Below are 22,436 nucleotides of genomic sequence, written 5' to 3' on the forward strand. Positions count from 1 at the left end.
GGTTAATTTCCGGTCCCACAGCCTAGTTCTGGGAACCACGGGAGTGGGTGACGTCATATCCGGCGTGTCGCGCTCGCGTGGCGGGCAGTCAGAAGCCTGGTGGGAGCGACGTTGAAACCTTCCCCTTGAGCGCCCGTCCCTGTGTCTAGACTTCCTCCTTATTTTCATTCATTCATCAGTCACAGCACCCAGTAATAGTTTAACAAACACTCGTCACACGAATGAATGAAATCTGGGACTTCTCACGTGCCAGGCCTGTGCTCTGGGTGTCTGTCATGCATTCCTCACTAGAATCCTGACATAGGTGGTATTGTCCCCATTTTACAGACAAGTAACCAAGGTTGGCAAAAACTGCGAAATTGCCATGATGCAGTATGCTGCCCCTTCTAGATCTGTACTGTTTGCTCTGACCATTTCTTAAACAGGTGACAATAGGGGGCAGGGTAGGGGGGAGTAGGGAGTGGGGTGCAAGGCAGTGGGCCACCTCCCAAAAAACTGGAAATAGTTCTTGATGGTTAAGCGTCCAACTTTGGCTCAAGTCGTGATCTCACAGTTGGTGGTTTGAGCCCTGCCATGGGCTCTGGGCTGACAGTGTGGGCTGCTTGGGATTCTCTCCCTCTCTGCCCCTGTCCCACTTGCGCTCTCAAAATAAATAAAAATACATGTATTTCTTGAACTGAGCATTCCAAGGACACATCCCCTAACTATTCATAGGCACAAGCCTTCCTGAGGAGTCATTTTCCCTGAAAAAAAAAAAAAAAATCCTATAGTTTCTTATAAAATAATCTGAGACTGGTCGTCAGTCTACAAAATGGAGAGAACTATTTCCCATCGCTGAAACAATGGGGAATTCGTGAGAGCATCAGACTAAATAGCTGTTTCTATTCAAGAGGGACCCTATCAGCTCTGGTCACCACTATTTTTTTTTTATTATTATTATTTATTATTTATTTTTGAGAGAGTGTGAGCAAGGGAGGGGCAGAGAGGGAGATCTCAAAGAGGCTCTGTAGTGCCAGAGCTGAGCCCGACGCGGGGCTCGAATTCACAAACCAGATAATGACCTGAGCCAAAATCAAGTCGGACCCTCAACCGAACCACCCAGACGCCATTAAAAAAAATATTTTTAATGTTTGAGTGAAAGAGTGCGAGTGGGGGAGGGGCAGAGAGAGGGACACAGAATCTGAAGCAGGCTCCAGTCTGAGCTGTCAGCACAAGAGCCTGACACGGGGCTCAAACCCATGAACCGCAAGATCATGACCTGAGAGGAAGTCAGATGCTTAACCGAAGAAGCCACCCAGGCGCCCCTCTGGTCACCACTATTAACTAGGCCTACTAAAATCTGATGACCTTGCCGGACTCCTCTATGAAAATACTGGCCTCTAGCAAGTTGAAGACCACTTGCACTTGCTCATTTTGCTGAACTGATGAGGCTTATGCTGAAGCTAGATGAAAATCTCAGGCCCTCAGGCTTCTTCTAAGGGTCTGTGGTTCAGGCCAGAACTAGAATCCAGACACCAACAGTTATTTATGGTTTATCTCTTTATTGTTTCTCCTTTTATCAAAACCTGTCACAGCTGGGGGCCAAGAGGAAGTAAAAAAAATTGCCACAAATATTCCCCCTTGTCCCCAGTTAGTCCTGTCCCACCCCCCGCCCAGGGCTTCGGGCCAACCCTGGGCACACATGATCATCTGCCCCCACCCTCAGCCTTCTCGGAACAATAAATACAGGTGACCGTGATTCAATGAAACCACAACTGATTTCTCCATCTTGAATGCCCCTCAAGGGGACAAAAAGGGGGCAAAAGAAGTTTAATGCCCATCCCCTCTTGAAGAAGAGTGGAAACTTCTTTCCCCCACGGGACAGGGGAGACAGAACTGCCCCTGTCAGAACTGCAGCAGCTCTAGAAGCAACCAGGGAGAGGAAAGGTTGGGGTGACAGGGAAGAGGATGTTCTCCAGCAACCTCACTCCTTTGATCCATTCATCCCTTATCAGGTAAGGGGTGGTCCCAGTGTATCAATGGGGCATAAAAAGGGGAGCGCTGACAGAGAAGAATCAGGAGGAAGAAATAAAAGGAGGGAGAGCAGTTTGGTGGGGAGAGGAGGGGAAGGAGAAAAGGAGCCCTAAAGCTCACTGCCCTCATCTTCTTCCAAGAAACGGCATCAACACACAAGAGGTATGAATGAAGAGGGTCTGGAGGGGATTCAGGGCCCCCAAAAGAAAGGAAGAAAAGAGAAAGCAAGGGCCTCGTGGTCCCCAGGTCTTCACAGGTGAATGTGCTCCAGTTAGAGCAACAGAGTGTTGGGGGAATGGAGGGAGACGGCGTCAGCGGGGTGGGAGAGGTCGGAAGATCACAAGAGGAAGTTAGAGCCCAGGGACAGCTTCTCATCCTGCCCAGATGTTGGCAGAATCTGGGTCTTCAGATAAGAAAGGTGAAGTGTGGGGAGGGTCACACTCCAAGGCAGGAGGAAGAGGAACTCTTATCACCGCCGCACCCCTCCCACCCCCCGGCATCCCTTGGGTTATCGCAGGTGAATACTCCAGTCAGATGCCACGTTGATGCCAGGCTTGCGCAGGATCAACACAGAGGTCTCAGGGTCATGCTGGAAGGACAGGCGGCTTTCGGGAGATCCTGGTGGAAAAAAAAGAAAGTTCCACACTTATAGCAACAGGTTATGGCACAGCAACTACTTTGCTATGGGCAAGGTGTCCCTGGCCCTGCCCCTACATCCCCTCTGTCCCCACCCCAGGGGCCAGCCTTGCTCTTCACCTTTTGTCTGGAGGACCACGGCTGCTGGCTTTCCGGCCCCTATTATCACCACCCGCTCAATCCAGATGGGTGTCTCAAAGTGGCCTCTGGGGTCTGCTGAGCTAGAGGGAGCAAAAGCAAATGCCCATCAGGGAGAAAGATGTCAGAGCAGAAGGAAGGACGAGACCTTAAACAAGGTCATACGCAAGGTCATAATACAAGAGAAGAGTACAATGTGCGGTGAGCATCCCCGAGGCTACCAAGGAAGAATGGGCACTTCGTTACCTGGAGACCAGGGTGTTGCCAGAGAAGGAGAACCGACGTAGCAGGAACTCATGGCGAGTCTGATAGTTGAACGTGTGCCCATCATCTAGAAACAGCTCTCCTTGGGCGGTACCCTGAGCAGGGGGTAGGATGGATGAAAGCCTGGGCCCAAGAGCGAGTGAGGGGCACTCCCCGGGGGACTGAAGCCCAGTAAGGGAGCAGAGGGCTGAGGGGGCTCCCTGTCCGTGTGCTCACCTGGGGACTGAGAGCAACGAAAAGAGTGATGGGGTCATCCTTCATGCAGTCGGAAGAGCGCCGCACCCGCATCCATCGGGGGATAATGGTCCCTCCACGCTGGAACACGGGGATCTAGGGCGAGAGCAGCGCTGGGATAAAGTTGCCCCACTGTCCAATCTTGGGCCCTGCAGTGTGTCGGGCACTGCAGTGTCTCTTGCTCTTCCCCATCTGTGCCCGCTTAAGTCCTAGACCCTGAAGCACACACTCTCTCCTTCTGGAAACTTACAGACAGATGGAGCTGGCAGCTGGGCTGGGCATACTCACACTGCTTAGAGTGACAGGCAGGTACAGGGTCTGGGGACCATAGTGCTTCTGGTAGCTCTGAGTGTCATACCACACCTGTGGGTGGCAGGAGAGATACTTGGTCACTCACCACACAGGGCCCCCATCCCATTTACCCTCTTTGGCCTCTACCACCTTTCCCCACCACACCCTTTCTTCCTTAACTCACCTCCCCTTGGCCAGGCAGATAGACCTGCACGCCATGAGCCCCGGAGTCTGATACGGGGTGAACCAGTAACGCATCCCCTAAGACACACCAGAATCAACTGTGAACTGAGGGGGTCGGTTCCCAGACAGGGAGCACCAGAACACCTGCCCAGCCTCACTCACTCCTCCCTCCCTGGGCGTCTACAGCCACCCCCCCAGCCCCCCGCCCCACCACAGGTGCTCACTGCTCAGCCCTATCCCAACCCACCATCATCTGCCCTCCCCGTTTCTTACCAAGCAGGAACTGATCATCTATACTGAAGGTGGTCACATCCTGAGGATAATGCACCCACAGGGGCCTAGGGAGGAAGCAAGACAAGAAAGGAAGACACCTGCTGTCTTGGCAGATGTCAAAGATGCTGCCCCAGGAACTGGAGGAAAGAACAGCACAACCCAGGAGCTTGCAACCAGACAGCCCAACTGACCTGAAGGCCTCAGCTATGCGCCCTACCCTGGGGCTAGTCATTGAACTTGCTAACCCATCTCCTTGCCTCCTCCTCCCCTGTCCCATCTTAAAACATTCTCCACGCAACTCTCCAGTGGCCATTTTGTCGTCCTGGGTCAGGTGAAATTTTCCTCTCCCATATCATCTTCTACCTCTCCCTCCGGTTCCTTACCCTGAAACACACAAGGCTTTCTATTCCTGGAACACAACAAACTCATTGCCACTGTACAATTTCTGCACTTGCAGCCTCCTCTGTGGGAACATTCTTCCTTGAGGTCACAGGCCATCTTCTTCATTAGTCAGGCCACCTCTCACATGCCCTTCTTCTTAAGAAGGCCATTTGTAGAAATTAATTCCATATCCCTGTTCTATTTTTTTCAAAGAGCACTGTTGGCAATTTTCTTATTTGTATATTTGCATACGTCCGTCTGTCTTGCTCCCAAGGACAGAAGGACTCGTCTGCCTTGGTTCAGCCTCTGGGGATAGCGATGAACAACGCCTGGCAGTAATGTTTACTGCTACTCATCCCCTTTATTCTTCTCTTACTCTTGACCTTGAAACCAGAGTTTCCCTCTTTTATAAGGCCCTGGTGGGTGACAAGAGAGGCCCAGAGATGGAACCCAGTCCCCACTGTCCCTCAGCCACCTCGGCCCACTCTACACAGACCCAGCTGAATGCCTTACCTCATGACAGGAATGCCTTCACGATGAGCCTGATAGAAGAGAGTGTACCAGAAGGGCAGCAAGGAATACCGCTGGCCCAAGGCATCTCGGATTATGTCATGGTACTGAGTAGGTAAGAGCCAGGGCTCTCGCCGCCCAGTGTCCAAGTGTGCGTGTGCCCGGAAGAATGGCTGGTAGGCACCCATCTGGTACCAGCGCACAAGGAGCTCTGGCTCTGGATTTTTGAAGAAACCGCCCACATCCGCTAAGAGAGGGGAGGGAGGAAGCAGGTTGGAAAAGTGGGTGAAGGAGGGCTGCTGCCTAAGGAGCTCCCCCAGGCCCCACCCTGGACCCTCAGCTTGCTCTGTTCACGCCTGGGTCCCGCGCCCTCTACTTGCTCCTCTCCCACCAGACCAAGACCCCCAATTCCTCCCCCTCTCACCTCCGCAGAAGGAAAGTCCCACCAGCCCCAAGCTGAGACACATAGGGATAGAGATCTTCAAATGGTCCCATTCAGCAGTGTTGTCCCCTGTCCACACAGCTCCTAAGGAAGACAGGGAGATGGAGTTTGCAGACAGTGAAGGGCTCCGCTTCTCATACAGCTGACTCCTCCGACCTGCCACGTCCGCTCTAGGGCCCCCAGGGTCCTGTTGAGGAAGGCACGGCAAAATGCACAAAAGCACTTGAAAGGGGACAGGACCCCCGATCCCTGGTTCCCTTTGAGTGCCGGGGACAGCGGGGTGGGGGATGCGGTGCGCTGTTCTCAGAGGACAGCTGTGTGGACGGACTGCTCGGAGAAGCAGGCCTTGGCGCGTCACTCTTCCGATCTGGCCTTCACACCCTCTGCCACAGCTCTGTTCTCCAAGTCTTACCGAAACGCTGGGAGCCGGCGAAGAAAGCCCTGCTCAGGACAAAGGGGCGCTCTAGGCCCCCAGAGCGCAGCACAAGCCCCTCTGCAGTCGCCATGTGCTGGGTGGAGACAGAAGAGGACGGGTGGTGAGGAGCAAAAAGCCTGCCGTCATCTGGTGCGAGTTCCCCGACCCTCAGGCCCTCCTCACTCAGCCTCTTACCACATAGAAGCCATAGATGTTATGCACGTCTCGGTGCTCCCAGCCCCCATAATGTTGCGCATCTTTGAGCATGGTAACCTCAGGACCATTGAACACAGATGGTTCATTCATATCATTCCAGACATAGAGGTTGGGAGCTGAGCCCTAAGTACACAAGGCAGAAATAGGGTCAGAATGACAAAGGAGAGAAAGATGACAAACTATCAAAGAACTCCTAGGAATGCAGAAAGAAGCCCTTCTCAGGGTCCTCCCAGGATCAAGCCTCGGGATAAATATAGGCAGCCAACCACAGCAGGGCTGGCCAGCGGAGAATGACAAGACTCACGGAGGCAGGGTGGGAAAGACAGACGCGGGGAGGGGAGGGGCTGGCGTACCTCATAATTGTCAAAGCTGAACATGTTAGCCCACCAGGCCCTCATCGTGGGATTGGTAAAGTCAGGGTAACCAGCTGCGCCTAGGACAAGTTAAGGGTGGCTGTCAACCTCCCAGGAGCAAAATGGCTACCATCCTAACTCCCTGGTTTCGTGACAGCCTCTCCCTCAACTCTAGGCCCACCTACCTGGCCAGCACCAGCCCTCGTAGTCAGAGCCATCCCGGGTTTTAACATACAGACCCCGGTTCTGCAACTCTTCGTGTACGCGGTAGCCGGAGTCCACCTTGATGTGGGGGTCCACAATGGTCACCAGCTGCGGGCAAGGAACATGGGCGCTCAGAACTCTCCAGGGCTGCTGTGCCTGAGAAGACTAAGCATGGCCACAGTCCTCTTACCTTCCGCCTCTTGGAGGCCAAGTGTTCGAGCATGGTAAGGGGCTGGGGGAAACGGCTGGGATCCCAGGTGAAGTACCGCTTGCCATCAGCATGCTCGATGTCCAGCCAAATGACATCACAGGGCAGGTTGTGATCATCGAAGCCCTGATCGACTTCCAGCACATCGGCCTCATCCCGATAGTTCCAGCGGCTCTGGTGGTAGCCGAGGGAGAAGAGCGGGGGCAATGCCTGGGTCCCTGCAGGCATGGGGGTCACAGTGGGGTCAGGCCCAACCCGAGGCCAATGGGAACACCCAGAAATCGAGGGAAGTTTGTCAACTAGACAGAAAGCGAAGGGTGTGGAGCTAGGAAGTAGGCTGAGGCACAGGATTTTTGAAAACGCAGTCATCCCTTTCAAGAAGACAAGGGCCAGCAAAGGAGGCTGCTGGCTGGCAGAGAGGGGACGCGCGTACCTGTGAGGCTGGCATACTGCCGGAACACATCAGACACAGAGGGCCCAAGCAGCAGGAAGACATCAATGATGCCACTCTCTGACATCCAGCGGACATCTGTCTGCGGGGTCTCTCCAGAGCCCTGCAGGTAGTCTAGCATCTTCCCAAACAGGGTCTACAGAGGGAACCACAGACACAGGTCTAACACCTACCCTCTTCTTCCTTGACCCGGCGACAAAGCCAATGTTCTCAGAATCCTCACACAGCTGGCTCCTAACAAGTCACTCTGGGCTGAGGTGAAGGGTCACCTCCTCAGTAAGGCTTTCCCGGACCACACCATAAAAGCAGCACTGTCCCCATCCCCAGCATGTGACCACTGCATTTCTTTCTCAGCACTTACCACCACTGAACTCCCCTGCCTTGTTACATGTCTAACATCTGTCTTCCACCCTGACAGCGAGGACCTTTCCTACCTCAATGAGCAATACATTCCCAGCACCTAGAAAAGTATCAAGTACGTGATGTGGAGTCAATAAGAAATGTACCAACAATAAGTGCAGAAAGGGCAATACCTTCCCCATTAGTATGTGTTTTCTGGAAATTACTGGGGAATTCACATGCTGCTCCCAAGGCCAAGGGCCTCTTCTCCGTTGCAGTCCCCAAACGGGTACCCCTGTGGGCCTCCCGCCAGCCTCTTTAAAGCAAATGCCCTAGCACACTCGTTTGTCTCAGGCCTGATGATGCACTCATTGCTCCCCGCCTGCACGCTCACCTTCCCTGCAGTGTTAGAAGATATGTCAACCCAGGTCTCTGCGGCATTGAGCCAGAAGATGCCCAAGTCTCGATGAGGGCTGTGTGCCAGGAGCACAGGCACAGACCCATACAAGGCCATGGGGTTGTAGAGCTCATACTGGAATACATCCAAATTGTAGAGGCGATACGGCTCCCCACCCCTGAAGGCAGACAGACAGACCGGCCTTAGGCTATGGCACCCACAACCTCCACCCCACAGACATAGGTGAGTAATAAGAACTCGTTCCTCTACCCTTACTTGAAGAATTTTCTGATCACCAAGGAGATCTGGCCTCAGCAAGTGGTTCATGCTTGTCTGGAGTATCCAAACTGCATGGACACCACCCCACAGCCTCAACTTCCGACCTCTCTCTCCCCTCCCCTCCATGTCCTGGTGTCACCATGGGACTCACTCAGTGACCTTCAGCCGCAGGTTTTCAGCATGCTCAGGGATCCCATACACATGCTCCATGCCTGGCAGAGAGAAGTCCAAACCCACAGACGTGGGGCCTGGAAGGAAAGCAAAAACTGGGCTCCAGAGCTTCCGTTTGACAAGGAGTCCCTGCATCCCTGCCCAAGGCTCTTGCAGTCCCTCACCATATGGCTTGCTGTCAGAGTGGGTTTTGAATGTCTCCTCCCAGGCTCCTGGCTCATCTTTCTCTGCCTTCCCCTGGGTCTCCTCTGGCTGTGAGGAGGAAAGCAGACCACCTCCAATCACACATAGCTCTCTCTTCCCCCACCCTTTTCTAAATTCCATCTCCGATGAGGAGACTGAGCTCAAATTTCCTGTGGGCCTTTCCCCTCCAGCCTCCCGGCCAGCCCTGTGCCCCAACCACCTGGCCCACTGACTTGCCTTGTCACCGTCCCCAGGCGTTTCCTCAGGCTGGTCCCCACCACCCTCAGCTGGGTCTTTTGATCCTTGCCTGGAAGGTAGGAGAGCTGTCTGCTCCAATCCAGAGGGGGCAGGGACGAGGGGCTAGTGGAAGGAGGGGTAAGGGAATAGAGAGCCAAGGGTCCAAAGGAACGAAGGCATTGGAGGAAGGGACTGAACGTTAAAGCTTGGTGAGGGACCCCAGAGAGCAGATAAATGTGCCAAGGACGGGGAGAGAAATGAGGAAGGGAGATGAGTAAATGCCACCAGGAGGGGCCTTCCACACACAGGACCAAATCCCCAGCCTCTGCCCACTTCCAGAAGAGACAGGCAGGATGGCTCCAGTGCCTGCATTGGGAATGCCAGTGCTGGCTCTGCTGCCTCCGAGACTCTGGCCCCAACTACCGTCACCGGACCTCTTGGCCTGACACCAGGGTTTTACAAAGGCAAGTGGGTCATACCATGGTCAAGCCTCTACGGATATATGCAGGGACTCAAACAAGAGGTTCTGCCAAAGAATGCTTTCAAGGGCAGCTGGCAAGCAGCTCTACCTAGAGCCTCAGTGCGCCCCAGCTGAGAGCCAGAAACCCCAGCAACAGGCAGTATCTCTCCACCCCTTGGCAAAGCAAGAAACTGCCTACATTCCTCAAGGACTTCCAGCATTTCATCTTCCTTCTCCCAGGGGGCTCCCAGCCAAGGGAACAGGGAAGAGTGACCAGATACCCACATACCTGGGGAAAGAAGGGTGAGGGCAGGGTGGGGCATGGGAAGGTCTGGGGCACCTTCCCTTGGGGGCCAGAGTAAAGGGCAGGTAAGGGCAGAGGAACAGATACAGTACCAGTGGCCATGGATTTACCTAGAGAAAAGGTTCTTGATCTTATCCCAAATGCTACCGAGCGTGACACTAACTTTATCCGAGAAACTGGGGCAGGAGGAGATGGGTAGGGAAGGGGGAAAGGAGGCACAAAACCAACACAAAAACAGAAACATAAAAGTGAGTTTCAGTCGACAAACTTCCAGAGATGGGGGGGTGGGGGGAAAAGAAACAAAACAAAACAAAACAAAACAAAAACAAAAACAAAAAAAAACAAAAAAAGGAAGAAAATAAATCTGGGAAATGTGATGGTGTGAGAGGGGAAGGAGGAAAAGGCAGACCCAGGCAGGCCTCCCAGAGGAGGTGCCCAGGGTACAGCTCAGGGACAAAACTGACTTGCCTCCTGGTCTGTACAGGAAACGGAGAAAACTGTGACCCGGGTCTGCTTCCTACCCTCTCTGAGAGTCAGCTTCTCCCAGCCCCCACCCCCTACCTGGTGGTCCTGCCACCCTGTCCCCTCCCAGGGAACCAGTGCCAAACCCACCACACCCCTAAGCTCTTTTACACCAGGTCCCTTCCGGTCCCAGGCCCCGTACTCACGGGACCCTGGGGGCCCTCTGGTGCTCAAAATCCAAGAGTCCTCGGGCATTGACACTGAGCAGAAGGCTGCGGTCCTCCAGCAGGTCAAGGCGGAACGGCCGCGCCGTCAAGATGATTTTATAGGGTCCCTCAGCCACAGTAAGCTCCACGCTGTTGTCATCACGGCCAGAGACAGAAAGCCTGGGAAAGAGATCAGAAGGGATACAAGGAAGTGCAAAGGATCAAAAGTAGTCACAACACTTCAGAAGAGAGGGGACCTGCGAAGGGCTATAGGCGTGTGGGGACAGTGCCAAGGATGGACAAATCAAAGGAATCAAGTAAGCGCTGGGCAACGGACCCAAGCATACGTAGAAGTTCCAAATGTAACAGAGGTAGCATGGCAGTTCGGTGAGGAAAGGACTATCCGATAGTGAAGGAGGAAAAACATTTTGGGAATAGGAAGAAAATGGTACTATCTATATTCCTACCTCATACTAGATACTAATATCAACTCCAGACAGGTTATGATTCTTTAACTTTTTTTTTAAAGTAATCCCTACACCCAACGTGGGGCTTGATCTCATGACTCTGAGATCAAGAGTCACATGCTCTACTGACTGAGCTCGCCAGGCACCCCTGAGGTAAGATTTTTAGAAGATGCAAACTTGAAAAATTTTTTTTTCTGACTTTGAAATAGAGAATTATTTAAACATACCTTAGGGGCACCTGGGTGGCTCAGTTGGTTAAGCATCTAACCTTGGCTCAGGTCATGATCTCACAGTTCATGAGCGTGAGCACCTCACTAGGTGAGCTTGAGCCCTGCTTCAGGTGAGGTCGAGCCCTGCATTGGGCAAGCTCGAGCCCCGCTTTGGGTGAGCCCCACTTCCCTCTCCCTCCTTCTCTCTCTGCCCCTCACTCACTTGAGCCCTCTCTCGCTCAAAAAAATAAACAAATAAAAAATAAACACAACTTAGAGGGCACCTGGGTGGCTCAATCAGTTATGCGTCCGACTTCGGCTCAGGTCATGATCTCAAAGAGCCCACTTCAGATCCTCTGTCCCCCTCTCTCTCTGCCCCTCCCCTGCTTGCACACGCTCTCTCTCAAAAATAAACATTAAAAAACAGAAAACACAACTTAGAAAGTGCTAACATCAGAAAGTAAAGATTGATATGCATGACAACATTTCAAATCCAGAATTCCTGCTTATCAAATCCAAATTTTCTCATTCAGATGTCATCAAACCAAGAAAAGTTTGAAAAACTGTCCCAGTCTAGAGAAGCCTAAGGAGACTTGACAACTAAATACGTTATCCTAGGTGGGATCCTGGAAAAAGGATAAAAACTGTTAGATAAACTTTTATTAGATAAAAACTAGGGAAATCTGAATAAAACATGGACTTTAGTTAGTAACAATGATATCAAGCCATCAGGGATGACAAATGTACTGCATTAATACTAACAACAGGGGAAGAGGAGTGCAGGGTATACAAGAACTCTCATAAGATCCTTGCACTACAGATCTAAAACTATTCTAAAATAAAAAAATTTTTTCAAGACATCTTTAAGAGAGTAAAAAGATAAGCTACAAACTGGAAAAGGATAGAGCTACAATACAGGTAAGTGAGAAAGGATCAAGACTAATGAATGGGGCACCTGGGTGACTTTGTCAGTTAAGCATCCAATTCTTGATTTCGGCTCAGGGGATGATCTCATGGCTCATGGGATCGAGCCCCACATCAAGCTCTATGCTGACATCGTAGAGCCTGCTTAAGATTGTCCCTCTCCCTCTCTCTGTTCTCCTTCCCCACTTTCGTGCACATACACACACACTCTCTCTCTCTCAAAATAAATAAATAAGCATAAAAAGAAAAAAAAAAACAACTAATGAATTTCTGGGGCACCCGGCTGGCTCAGTCAGTGGAGTATGCGACTCTTGATCTTGGGGTTATGAGTTTGAGCCCATGTTGGGTGCAGAGATTACTTAAAAAAAAAAAAAAAAAAAAAAAAAAAAAAAAAAGACTAATGAATTTCTACAAATCAGTAAGGATGAACAACAGGAGAATGAGCAGAACTATGAACTAGCGTTTCACAGAATTATGAACCAGAACAGATAGACATGTGCAGAGGTGCTCAGTCTCACTAAAAAACTGGGAAAGACAACGAAGCCAAGAAAACCACACAGCATCATTCTATAGCCATTCTATCAACCAAAATTCAGTCCAATAGTATTAAGGGTTGCAGAAGACGTGGGTCAAAGAGGCCTTTTCTATACTGCTGGTGGAAGTGTAAATTGTCAGTTGCTCCGGCTCTACCTTGGAAAACAGTGTTTCCACATTCTACAACTCTGTGGCTCCTTTCCTAGCTCTGCCCCAAAGAGAAACTCGTGCACACGGACACAGGAGACATGGACAAGAGTGCTCACGCCAACACTCTGAATAGCAGAAATACTGGGAACAACCCAAGTGCCCCTTAATGTAGAAAGGGATCAATGAGGTGGGATATATTCATACGTTAATAGTCTACAGCAGTAAACATGAATTTCTAAAGCTACATGCAACAGAGCTATATAAAGTTACGCAAAAAGTGGAAATTCCAGGGGCAGCTGGGTGGATCAGTCAGTTGAGCACCCGACTCTTGATTTTGGCTCGGGTCATGATCTCACAGTTTGTAAGATCAAGCCCCAAGCGAGGCTCCGTACTGGCAGCACAGAGCCTGCTTGGGATTCTCTCTCTCCCTTTCTTTCTGCCCCTTCTCCTGCACATGTGCACTTGCTCCCTCTCTCCCCAAAAATAAATAAATAAATGTCAAAAAAAAAAAAAAAAAAAAAAAAAAGGAAATTCCAGAAGCCCACATTCACTAAGTTACTTGCCCTGTAACACTCAAAACCAAACACAACTACGTTATTTATGGCTTAGGCATGTAAATACAAATATGTTTGTGTACATATGTTCTTACACATACACGGTACAACTGTAAGAACAAAAAAACAAGGGAATGATAAACTTGAGAATAACAATCACCTGTGGGGGTGATCAAGGGCACAGGACAGGGAGAAGTATATGGTTGGGTTAGGTAAAGGGTATACAACGTGGAGGGTTCATCATATCGAATTGTAAATTAAGTACTTAATAGAAAGCCATGCACAGGGTGCCTGACTGGCTCCGTCAGAAAAGCATGGGACTTTTGATCTCGGGGTCATGGTTTTGAGCCCCACACTGGGCACAGAGATTACTGAAAAAAGTAAATAAGCAAACTTAAAAAAAAGAGAGAGCCATACACGGAATACTCATAATGACTGTGTGGCATGACTCAAGAATTTGAGTAATCCTATCCTGAGTATCTGAGGAGAAAGAAAGAAAAAAGAAAAGTGATCGGAAGGAGAGGTAAGGGAGGAACCAACCACACAGACATGATGCTGGAGGGCAAGACCTGGGGCCTTGTTTATTTCCTCTCCCATCGTCAGCACCTAGCCCGGGCCTGGCACAGAAACGGAGGCAATAGCTGTTTGCAGGATGAAAGAAGACAAAAAGTGAAAGAGAAAATACATAAAGCAGAGGGAGAAATGGAGCAAGGTTGAGGAGAGTGGCAAGATGCCAGTCAGCTGTTACCCAAAAGCAGAAAAGAAAGTCAGTCAAATAAAGTTGCATCAAGAAGGAGAAAGAGGCTGCGGAAATGGATAGGTTTCTCAGGAAAAATTTACCGAGCTGTAGGGGGATCAGCCACCAACACATCTGACACCCGGTATCGGGGCCGCCGGGGCTCCAGTTCATCAATCCTGATCCGAGTCATGTTCTTTTGAAGCCCTTGGAGCTCCAGCACCAGCAACACCTGTGGGGGCAGAGGTCTGGATGTGGGGAAGGGAGAGGGCTACACCACAGAATGCCCTCAGAACTCACTCCCTCCTGAGGGGTCTCCTCCTTATTCCTCATAAAATCCCAAGATAGCCGGGAAAGGATGTTGGCTGGCTACAGGTTCACCTTTCCCAAATTACCCCTTAGCCATTTCTCCACCCCCACCAGACTCCTCCTTTTCTCCCCTGACCTTGGTGACCTCGTTGATCAGATGGACTGTGAGGGCATCAGGACCAAGTTGCAGAGAATCCAGCAAGGCTCGGTACGGAGAGAGGCCTGGCCGTATGCTCCGTTGCCTCCTGCCAAGCGAAATGGGAAGGTGGCAGGGTTCCCCGATGTTCCTAGGTCCCTCTACCACCTCAAGTGTCCCCAGGCTACCCAATCTGCCACAGCACCTCCCACATTACCCCCGTTTCCATCCCACTCTCTAAGAAATATCATACTTGCAGAAGGAACTCTCTTCACAGGTCTTAAAGTTGCTTCTATCCACAGCAAGGGTAACTCCCAGACAGACACCTAAACAAGCGAGTACCAAACCCGTCCAAGACCTGAGGAGAAAAAAGACAAAGAGGGAACGATCAGCACAGAGGTCAGAAAGGGCTCCACCTCCCGAGGTAAAGGCCCCTTCCCACCACAACCCTAAAAGGGGAGAAAGACAGAGTCTGGTTAAATAGAAAAGAAGGCAGACGGGACATGGGGTGAAGCGTCAGGCGTGAGGAGCTGGCTCGCTCACACCTTCCCTTCAAAAGGCACAGGAAGTGGACAAAGGATCTTTGGCCTTCAGAGGCCCTGGTGTTGACTCTGGTTACATCAGCCTCTCAGAGGAAAGGAGCAGTAACAGCCAGTCCCGGGGGAAGCGGTGGTACCGGGTGAGGAAAAGAGAAGCAAAGCGAGCCCGGCCTTCCCACGGGCAAGACCTCAGGGGGAGCTAGGGTGAAAATGTTAAGGGTGTACCCTCAGCTAGCCTGCTATCACAATAGAGTCCTAACATCCCCAGCACCCTAGGCATACTGGTCCTCTGATGTCTACTCCTGTATCTTCAAAATAAGTCACCACTACCACTACCTAAGCCTGAAAAACAAAAAATAACGGCTACATGTACGGAGCCCTAATGTTCCTCCAGGGGCCTGGCTAACTGCCTATATCCCTCGTTTTCAATTTTCCCTGCAGTCTTTAAAAGTGCCAACACCTGGGTCTTGCTCCCAGCGATTCTGGCCGAAGTGGCACGAAGCGGGGCGTCAGTTTTTTTAAATTTCCCAAAACGACTCTAATGGGCAACCACCATTCAAAACCACTTCTTTATGCACACTCCCTCTTTTTCATTTTTTTCGTTATTTTCTTTGTGAATGTAGGGTTGGGGTTTTTCCCAGATGGGAAAATTGAGGCATAATAGGTTCAATGATCCATCCAAAACTGAAAAGCTAATAAGGGGTGACATTGAGACTGAACTCAGCTCTGCCTGACTCCGGGGCCCACATACTTCACGATACACAATACAGCACACAACCTATGAAAAGTGCCTGCGTCATTAAGGACCATTACCCCAAGGTCACCACAAACTGTCACTTCCCCAATGTGCTCTCAAATGACAGAAAAGGGACTAATTAGGCTTATTTGAACAAGTTAGTTTGAAAGATATGTTCGCCCATTCTGAGTAAACCCTAAACAGAGGTTCTCAAACTTTATTGTCTCTTAAGAATTACCTGCAGGACTTATTAAGTGCATATCCCGGGAGTTCGGGAATCTGCATTTTAAACATCCTTTCCAGGGACTGATGCAGGTGTTCCAAATAGGGGAGAAAACACAACACATGATTCCCTTTCTTCTCAGCCTTAAAAGTTGGCAACCTACTAGCTAACAAGGTAGCTAAAGAGTAGGGCTTACTATATACATTGTATCCAGCAGTAGCCTCAATATTGGCTTGAAACCTAAACTAAGGAAAATCACCAGAAAGGAAATCACCCAACACAGTAAGCCCTCCAGTTCCAGAAGAATATGCAAAGGAAGTCAGGCCACACAGAAAAGTGAGGAAAACACCAGGCACTGTGGTTTGATAGGCCAACCAGGAATAATCAGTAGCAAAACCAGCAGAAGAAATGCTACCAGAAAATTCAATAGCAAGGTTTGGGGCCCAAGTCTTGAGGAGTGACTGCAGCAGGCACACGACACCACTGACCCCAGGTCTACCTGCCCAGAGCAGCAGTAATCAGACTTAAATACCCTCTGGAGTACTATTTGCACAATCTATAAAATGGGCTTGGAGAAATGCCAATGAGGATACGATTTCTAAAAGATCTTTCAAATGTGACCTGTTGGAAGGCTCTATGTACTCAGGGATGCCTTGAACGCCCCAGAGCAAGAGGCGGTCACAAGCCAAAGTCAGGAATGAGCCACAGGGTAAGATGCACCCGTTTATTGTTTCAGATCACAGGCTTCCAGAGAGTTGAGTTTACAGTCCAATCTTTTTTTCACTGCTGGTTGACAGTACATGCCTCTCCCACCCCGGTATATCCGTTAGGTCCGGGTAAACGCTTTGTGGCGCTGGTGATTGTTTTGAACCGTTTTTGTTTTTTGGTTTTTTTTGTAATATAAACTCGAGAGCGCAGACCAAACCATTCGATTGCATGTTGTGTTTGAGCACCATCATCCAGGCAGGCCGTGAAGTTAACGTGCCCAGCGACAGTGGATACCGAGCAAGCCAGGGTTGGTGTCCACGTGAAGACAAGGGCAGGGCAGGGTCCGGGACTCTGGGGGGTAGGGCAAGAAAGGTAGTGCAGGCCGGACAGCAAGCCGCGGTGCTTCCCGGCTGAGGGGCCCGCGGGGCAGCAGGCTGCGTTCCCGGAGGCCGGGCCGCGTCTCGTCCCCCGCCCCGATGGCCCCGCGCACTGCAGGAAGGAGGCGGCAGCGTTAACCGCCGCGAGCCGCCAAGCGAGGGGGGACGGCTGCGAGCGGCCAAAGCCAAGAAGAGCAAACGGCTGCAGCCCTCTTGAGCCACCGGGCTGGAGCGGGAAGCCCCAGAAGCAAGGGCCCCCAACGCCGCGCGGATCTACCGCGAGGAAACTGGGGGCGCCTGAGGCCGCCTCCAGAGAGACAAAGGGTGCTCACGAGGCCGTGAGTGACAGAGTTTTAGGAGGAGATACAGGAAAGAGAGATACGGGGCTTGGGGGGCCTGGGGGCGTCCCGGGCGTGCCCCGGGATTCCGGGCTCCTCACCGCCTCCTACGCGCCGCCACTGCCGCTACCGCCGCCATCTTGTGCCGGGTTTGCTCCTTGACCCCGAGCCTCCCCTCCCCCCGCGCGCGTTGAGCCACGTATCTTAGCGCCCGCCCCTTCCGGCCTTCTGATTGGCCCGGCCACACAACGGCCGGGCGGCTACCCCATTGGCAGAGCGCACACAATAAATGCCCGCGGAAGGCGGGGCCAGGGGCGTGGCCTGATGGCGGGGGCGGGACTGTTCAGAGCCAGGCGCTGTCCGACTTTGCCAGCTCTTAAGCATCAGACAGAGGCACTGGACTCTGCTTTTCTCAACTCGGTAAATTTTATTTAGAAAAAAAAGGCGGGGGAGGAAAAAAGTGACACCGCTCTTTAGGCCAAGGTTTAGAAGAGAAACCTCCACCTTTCTGCAGCACCTTAGCCCCCCCTCTCTCTCACTGCTTAACGTCCCTTGGCTTCCGAATCATGGAAAAGGCTATGTCCCCTGCCGAAGGAGAGTGGACGGTGAAGGTGCCTGGAAACGGCCAGAGAAAAGCCCCAAGCGGTCAATGTTGCGGTGGAGGACACTGTGCAGAACCGCGAGATGGGGTCCACCCTCACCCCCACCCTCCCTGGAGAAGTCCCGGATGAAGCGACCACGCTCTGACTGGAAGATGAATTTCTGGGGCAATGGCCCATGCTCCCGGAGAAAGCCCCAGACACTGAGCAGCAGCAGACGCACTTCGAAAGGTGCCAGTTGGCTAAATACCTCGTGCATATTCCCCAGGGCTGGTGGCAGGAGGCTTCCCTCAGCCATGACTGCTACCAGGGTGCAGGATGCCTCCAGGTGCCAAGGGGAGTGAGCTGTATCAGGGTGGCGAGAGGCTTCCCAATGACCCAAGAGGGCGGCCAGTAGCCCCCGCAGGAGCACGGAGCAGTAGCACAGGGCTGGGGGAGCAGCTGCTACCAGCTTTAACAGCTCGAAGAGCAGGGGCTGTTCCCGGAAGCGCCGGCCAATGCGGAGATCCCGCTCCACGGTGGCCCGGGCATGCTCCTCAGGGGGCCAGGCTAGCTCAGCACCAGCTGCATCAGGACACACACTCTCCACTAACGTCACTGCCACTGCTTTGGCTGCCTCCGGGCTCAGGGTGGGAGTCCCCCAGCAGCCCCCACATTCAGTCCCCCCGGGGGCACTGCAGCAGTGCACCAGGAGGCTGAGGAGGCTCTGGGTGTTATAGATCACTTCCTGCTGATCTCGCGACTGCACAAACTTGGGTGGCTTTAGGCCACGACCGATGACTCCAGCGTGGAAAACTGACCAAATCCCTCCAGGACCTGGCACGGCTGCAGTGTGCCGCCGGTTTGTGTCCAACAGGGAGGCAGAAGCCAAAGGAGCGGAGACAACTGAAAGAGTCTCGTTGTCCCTGTCCACTTCCCCTCCAAACAGTTCTGTGTTGCCCCGATGCAAGGCTCCCTCGACTAGCAGCTGCAAGACAGCCTTGAGCCCAGCTGGAGAGGTCTGAGAGAGGCGGGTAAGAAGCTGAGAGGCCGAAGCCACACCTGGGGGGCCATGCAGCCTCAGAGAGGCAAAGAAGCGATGCACTCCAGCTCTCACCAGTCCCAGGAGTTGGGAGGGGGACAGGGCTTCTTGAGGAAAGGGACAAATGGCCAGGAGGGAGGCAGCAGCTTCAGCTACTTCCTCCTCAGGATGTAGCAGGAGAGGACCCAGGTCAGACAAATGGGCTGACGCAGACTCCCCAAACCGGGCCCCTAGGGCTGCAGGGCCCTCACCACCCTGCTGTTCCCACCCGACTAGCAGTGCCAAGTTGCGCAGGAACCGGGCAGTGAAGGGAGGCTGCAAAGTCCCTGCATGCACCCGAGCCAGGCAGCTTCGGAAAGCCAGAGGCAGGAGGCCAGACAGACTGACCACCAGCCCCGCATATAATTGGGTGGCCAGACTCAATTCTTCAGGGCTTCGGGCCCGGCTCAGGAGATGGCCTAAGGCCTCAGGTCCACAGCTAGGCCGAGTATAGACAGAGAGCAGGCCCAGGAGCTGGTGTTGCCAGAGGAAGCGCTTCCGTTCCAATCGTAATGTCTCTCCACACAGCTCTCCGACGTGGTTTCTTAGCGCATCTAGAAAGGGCACAGGGCGGGGGGGTGGGGGCGGACCCAGCACCCCTTCCCCAGGAGACCCTCCCCGGTGATGAACCAGTTTTTGCAAGTGCAGAAGCAGCAGCTGGATCAGCCGGTCACAGGCCTCACGCACAGTGTCTGGCACAGCCAGGCCTTGGGTGGTAATGACTGAGGCAGGCATGGCTGTGTCCACCAGGAACTGCAACAGGCGGTAGGCACCTGCCCCAGAGGCCTGGCTCACCAGGTGCACAGCCAGGTTCAGCATGTTGTCCAGCTCCTCTCGGGGGAATCCCTGCAGGTGCTGCTGCAGCTGGCTCAGCACGGCCGGGGGCTTAAGGCAGTCCACCAGCTCTCCAGAGACCGTGCCCAGCAAAGCTGGTGACATGACCGCCAGCTGCAGTAGGAAGGGAACTGTGGCCTGAAGGGAGGGGTCCCCACTCCGGCCCCCAGTGCCCCCTGCCAGGCTATCATGGAACATTCGCAGAAGCTCCCGTCGGATGCTGTCTCCGTGGCGGGAGGCCAGGTGCCCTAGGATGCCTACAACTGAGGCAATCTTGGGCACCCGTTTCTCCCCAGGGATAGCAGGAGATCCAGGAAAGGGGTCTATAGAGGGGGTTTGCGAAGAGCTTCCACCACTGCCACCAGCTCCACCTCCAGCCCCACCGTGAACACAGAAATCCTTAAGGCCACAGGAGAGAACTCGGGAGATGATGGTGCCAGGAAAAGAGGAGCCAATATGGGCCACAACCCAGTCGAAGTGTGGGGAATGCTGGACAGAGGTATCCAGCAAGGCATCCACGCAGGCATCTGGGCAACTACCAATGAGAGCTGAGAGACACTGAACATAGATGTCCATTAATGTGCGGGTGGCCCGGCAGCCCATCCACAGCTGCAGCAATTCGTTGAGGGAGCCAGTGGCATGGGGCACACGCTGGTGCTGGCCTGAGTATGTGCTGCTCAGCTGCCCCATGAGGTCAATGGACCACGCGCTAATCACAGGTGCCCAGGCCTTCGGGTTGGCCCGGATAAACTCAGACAGCACCTGCTGCACTTCCTGCACCACATCTTCTAGACCAGGTCCCCCCGCAGGGACGTGGGAGGGTGGGGGTGGACGGAGGTGAGGGGGGCCAGCCACAGGGCTTTCGTCCAAGGCAGCCAGGTGGGCCCGGACGCTCTCATCAAAGACGCCTCGCAAGTGGTCAAGCACGGCGGCCCGAGCCGGTGGCAAAGAGCGGAGCAGGAGAAGGCCACAGCGAGCATGTTCCCGGGCCGAGAGTTGGTGGCCCAGAATAGGGTCCACGCCAGTCAGAAAAGCCTTGATTTCCTGGGACAGCTCTTGAGCGCTGAAAAGCAAGAGAAGCAGACTTAGAGTGTTGGGAGATGGTGGGCACATTACATTCCCTCTGTGAGCTTCGGGTTTTCTCCACATAAAACAGGGATAACTGTGCTTCAAAAGATAATGTAAGTGAAGCACTAATGCACCATATCAAGTTTCCACTAATCACCCACTAAATGCTACCTATTTTTCTTTCAATAATAACAATAATGCCTATGTTAGATAACTCATCTCAGGTACTCTTGAAGTACTCTATATGTATTATTTCAATCCAGACAACAGCCCGATAAGGTAGGTACTATTATGTTCCCACTTTACAGATAAAGAAACCAAGGTTAAGTAATCAGACTATAAGCTCCAAGAGGGCAGTAAACATTTCTGTGCTCTTCAACACCGAATACTCTTCTACTGAGGTGCCTGGTATATGGAAAGCACTCCATTAAGTATTTGTTGAATCAAGTAAGTATACCTTGTGTGGCAACATCTGCTTTAAAAACACCTTTCCAACTTTACTGCCCTTCCCCCAAAACACAAGCACCCTCGTTAAGGCCTCCTAGTACCTGTTTCCTCCCATATTCTGCAAGCATCCTAAGCACACACCACTTGGACCCCACATCAACAACCACCACCTTCCCAGCATTCCCAGTGTGCCTTGGAACCACGGTATCCCCAGGGTTCATACAAGGTAATAATGTCTGCCTTTCAGCCCCTTCCCCTCCCAAAACATATGGCTTCAGTGGTAGAGGTTCAGAAGCCAGTGTTATGGGAAGAGGCAAAGTCCCCTTCCTCTTACTGCCTTTTCTGCCAAAGACCGCATCCTCTAGGGCTCCGACTGTGCCTTGATTTCTTAAATAAATAAATAAACCACCCTAAGGTAAGGGGGAGTATCTTAGTTGCAGGACAAGGGAAAGGCTAGAGGGAAGCATTTTGTGGGCCTGGGTTCTCAGGGAGACTCCATGAAGTCAGGGGACTCCGGGTTCTCTCGGCTCTAAAAGGGGCAGGACAGCTGGGTTCCCAAGAGTTCTGATATCCCCAACTCCTGTGAGAACAAGGCCGGGATCTGGGGTAACGGGGCGCTGCGGGTTAGGGGGAGGCACGACCGAGATCTTAGAAGGGCGGGCACTGGAGCCCAGAGTTTTGGCGCGGCAGCCCCTTGAGTTCTGGGAAGACCGGACCAGGAATCTCTGAGAACCCTGACGCGAGTTCTCGAGGTAGGATCCGGGTTTCTGCCGAGAAGGCTGGGGATCGGCGCAGGGCCGCGCGGTGGGGGAAGATGCCAGGGGCTCTGACTACCTGAGCGGCGCGGGACCGTGGGTGGCCGGGGCAGGCCCGGGAGGCCCTGGGGCCCCGGGAGGGTCGCACAACGCGGACATCCCGGAGCCCTAGCCCGAGCCCGAGGCGGGAGCGGCGAAGCGCAGGTAGCGCATGCGCGCTGACGGGAACCCTGAAAGGAACCAGCGACTAGGCTTCGCAGGAAAACCGGTCCGGCGACGTCCGCGACCCTCATATGTTGGTTCCGGACCGGAGTCGGGATCCCCGGAGCAGGACTGCGACTGTGACAGCAAGAAGCCGACCCGCCCGCAACAAAACCATTTCCCCCCCAAAGGGCCTTTGACACACAAACTAAAGCAGGCTGCGGCTATTCACACTGGATTTAATTATTTTTGTCTAAAGCCAAAAATACAAAATATTCAACT

The 22,436-nt window shown here is 52.8% G+C and overlaps 2 protein-coding genes across 3 annotated transcripts; both read right to left on the reverse strand.

Annotated features, from left to right (window-relative positions):
* Nucleotides 1-1,524: 1,524 nt before the first annotated feature.
* GANAB (glucosidase II alpha subunit) lies at nucleotides 1,525-17,438 on the reverse strand. 2 transcript variants are annotated; one of them, XM_003993515.5, is made up of 25 exons: nucleotides 17,292-17,438; nucleotides 14,523-14,627; nucleotides 14,270-14,378; nucleotides 13,929-14,056; nucleotides 10,251-10,430; nucleotides 9,693-9,758; nucleotides 8,819-8,888; nucleotides 8,563-8,650; nucleotides 8,379-8,475; nucleotides 7,946-8,126; nucleotides 7,195-7,348; nucleotides 6,744-6,979; nucleotides 6,535-6,661; nucleotides 6,350-6,429; nucleotides 5,976-6,119; nucleotides 5,778-5,874; nucleotides 5,348-5,449; nucleotides 4,927-5,170; nucleotides 4,033-4,097; nucleotides 3,761-3,837; nucleotides 3,574-3,648; nucleotides 3,268-3,381; nucleotides 3,034-3,146; nucleotides 2,770-2,870; nucleotides 1,525-2,631 (listed from the first exon to the last, which is right to left on the reverse strand). In XM_003993515.5, the coding sequence occupies exons 1-25, from the start codon at nucleotides 17,327-17,329 to the stop codon at nucleotides 2,522-2,524; spliced, it is 2,901 nt and encodes a 966-aa protein (XP_003993564.1). In that variant the 5' UTR covers nucleotides 17,330-17,438; the 3' UTR covers nucleotides 1,525-2,521. The 2 variants fall into 2 exon arrangements, with proteins under 2 accessions (XP_003993564.1, XP_044895383.1); XM_045039448.1 differs by lacking the exon at nucleotides 9,693-9,758.
* A 156-nt stretch (nucleotides 17,439-17,594) lies between these two features.
* INTS5 (integrator complex subunit 5) lies at nucleotides 17,595-22,191 on the reverse strand. The gene is made up of 2 exons (XM_003993519.6): nucleotides 22,033-22,191; nucleotides 17,595-20,746 (listed from the first exon to the last, which is right to left on the reverse strand). The coding sequence occupies exons 1-2, from the start codon at nucleotides 22,110-22,112 to the stop codon at nucleotides 17,767-17,769; spliced, it is 3,060 nt and encodes a 1,019-aa protein (XP_003993568.1). The 5' UTR covers nucleotides 22,113-22,191; the 3' UTR covers nucleotides 17,595-17,766.
* Between the last annotated feature and the right edge of the window lie 245 nt (nucleotides 22,192-22,436).

The sequence above is a fragment of the Felis catus genome, chromosome D1 (assembly GCF_018350175.1).
Source record: "Felis catus isolate Fca126 chromosome D1, F.catus_Fca126_mat1.0, whole genome shotgun sequence".
Taxonomy (NCBI): Eukaryota; Metazoa; Chordata; class Mammalia; order Carnivora; family Felidae; genus Felis; species Felis catus.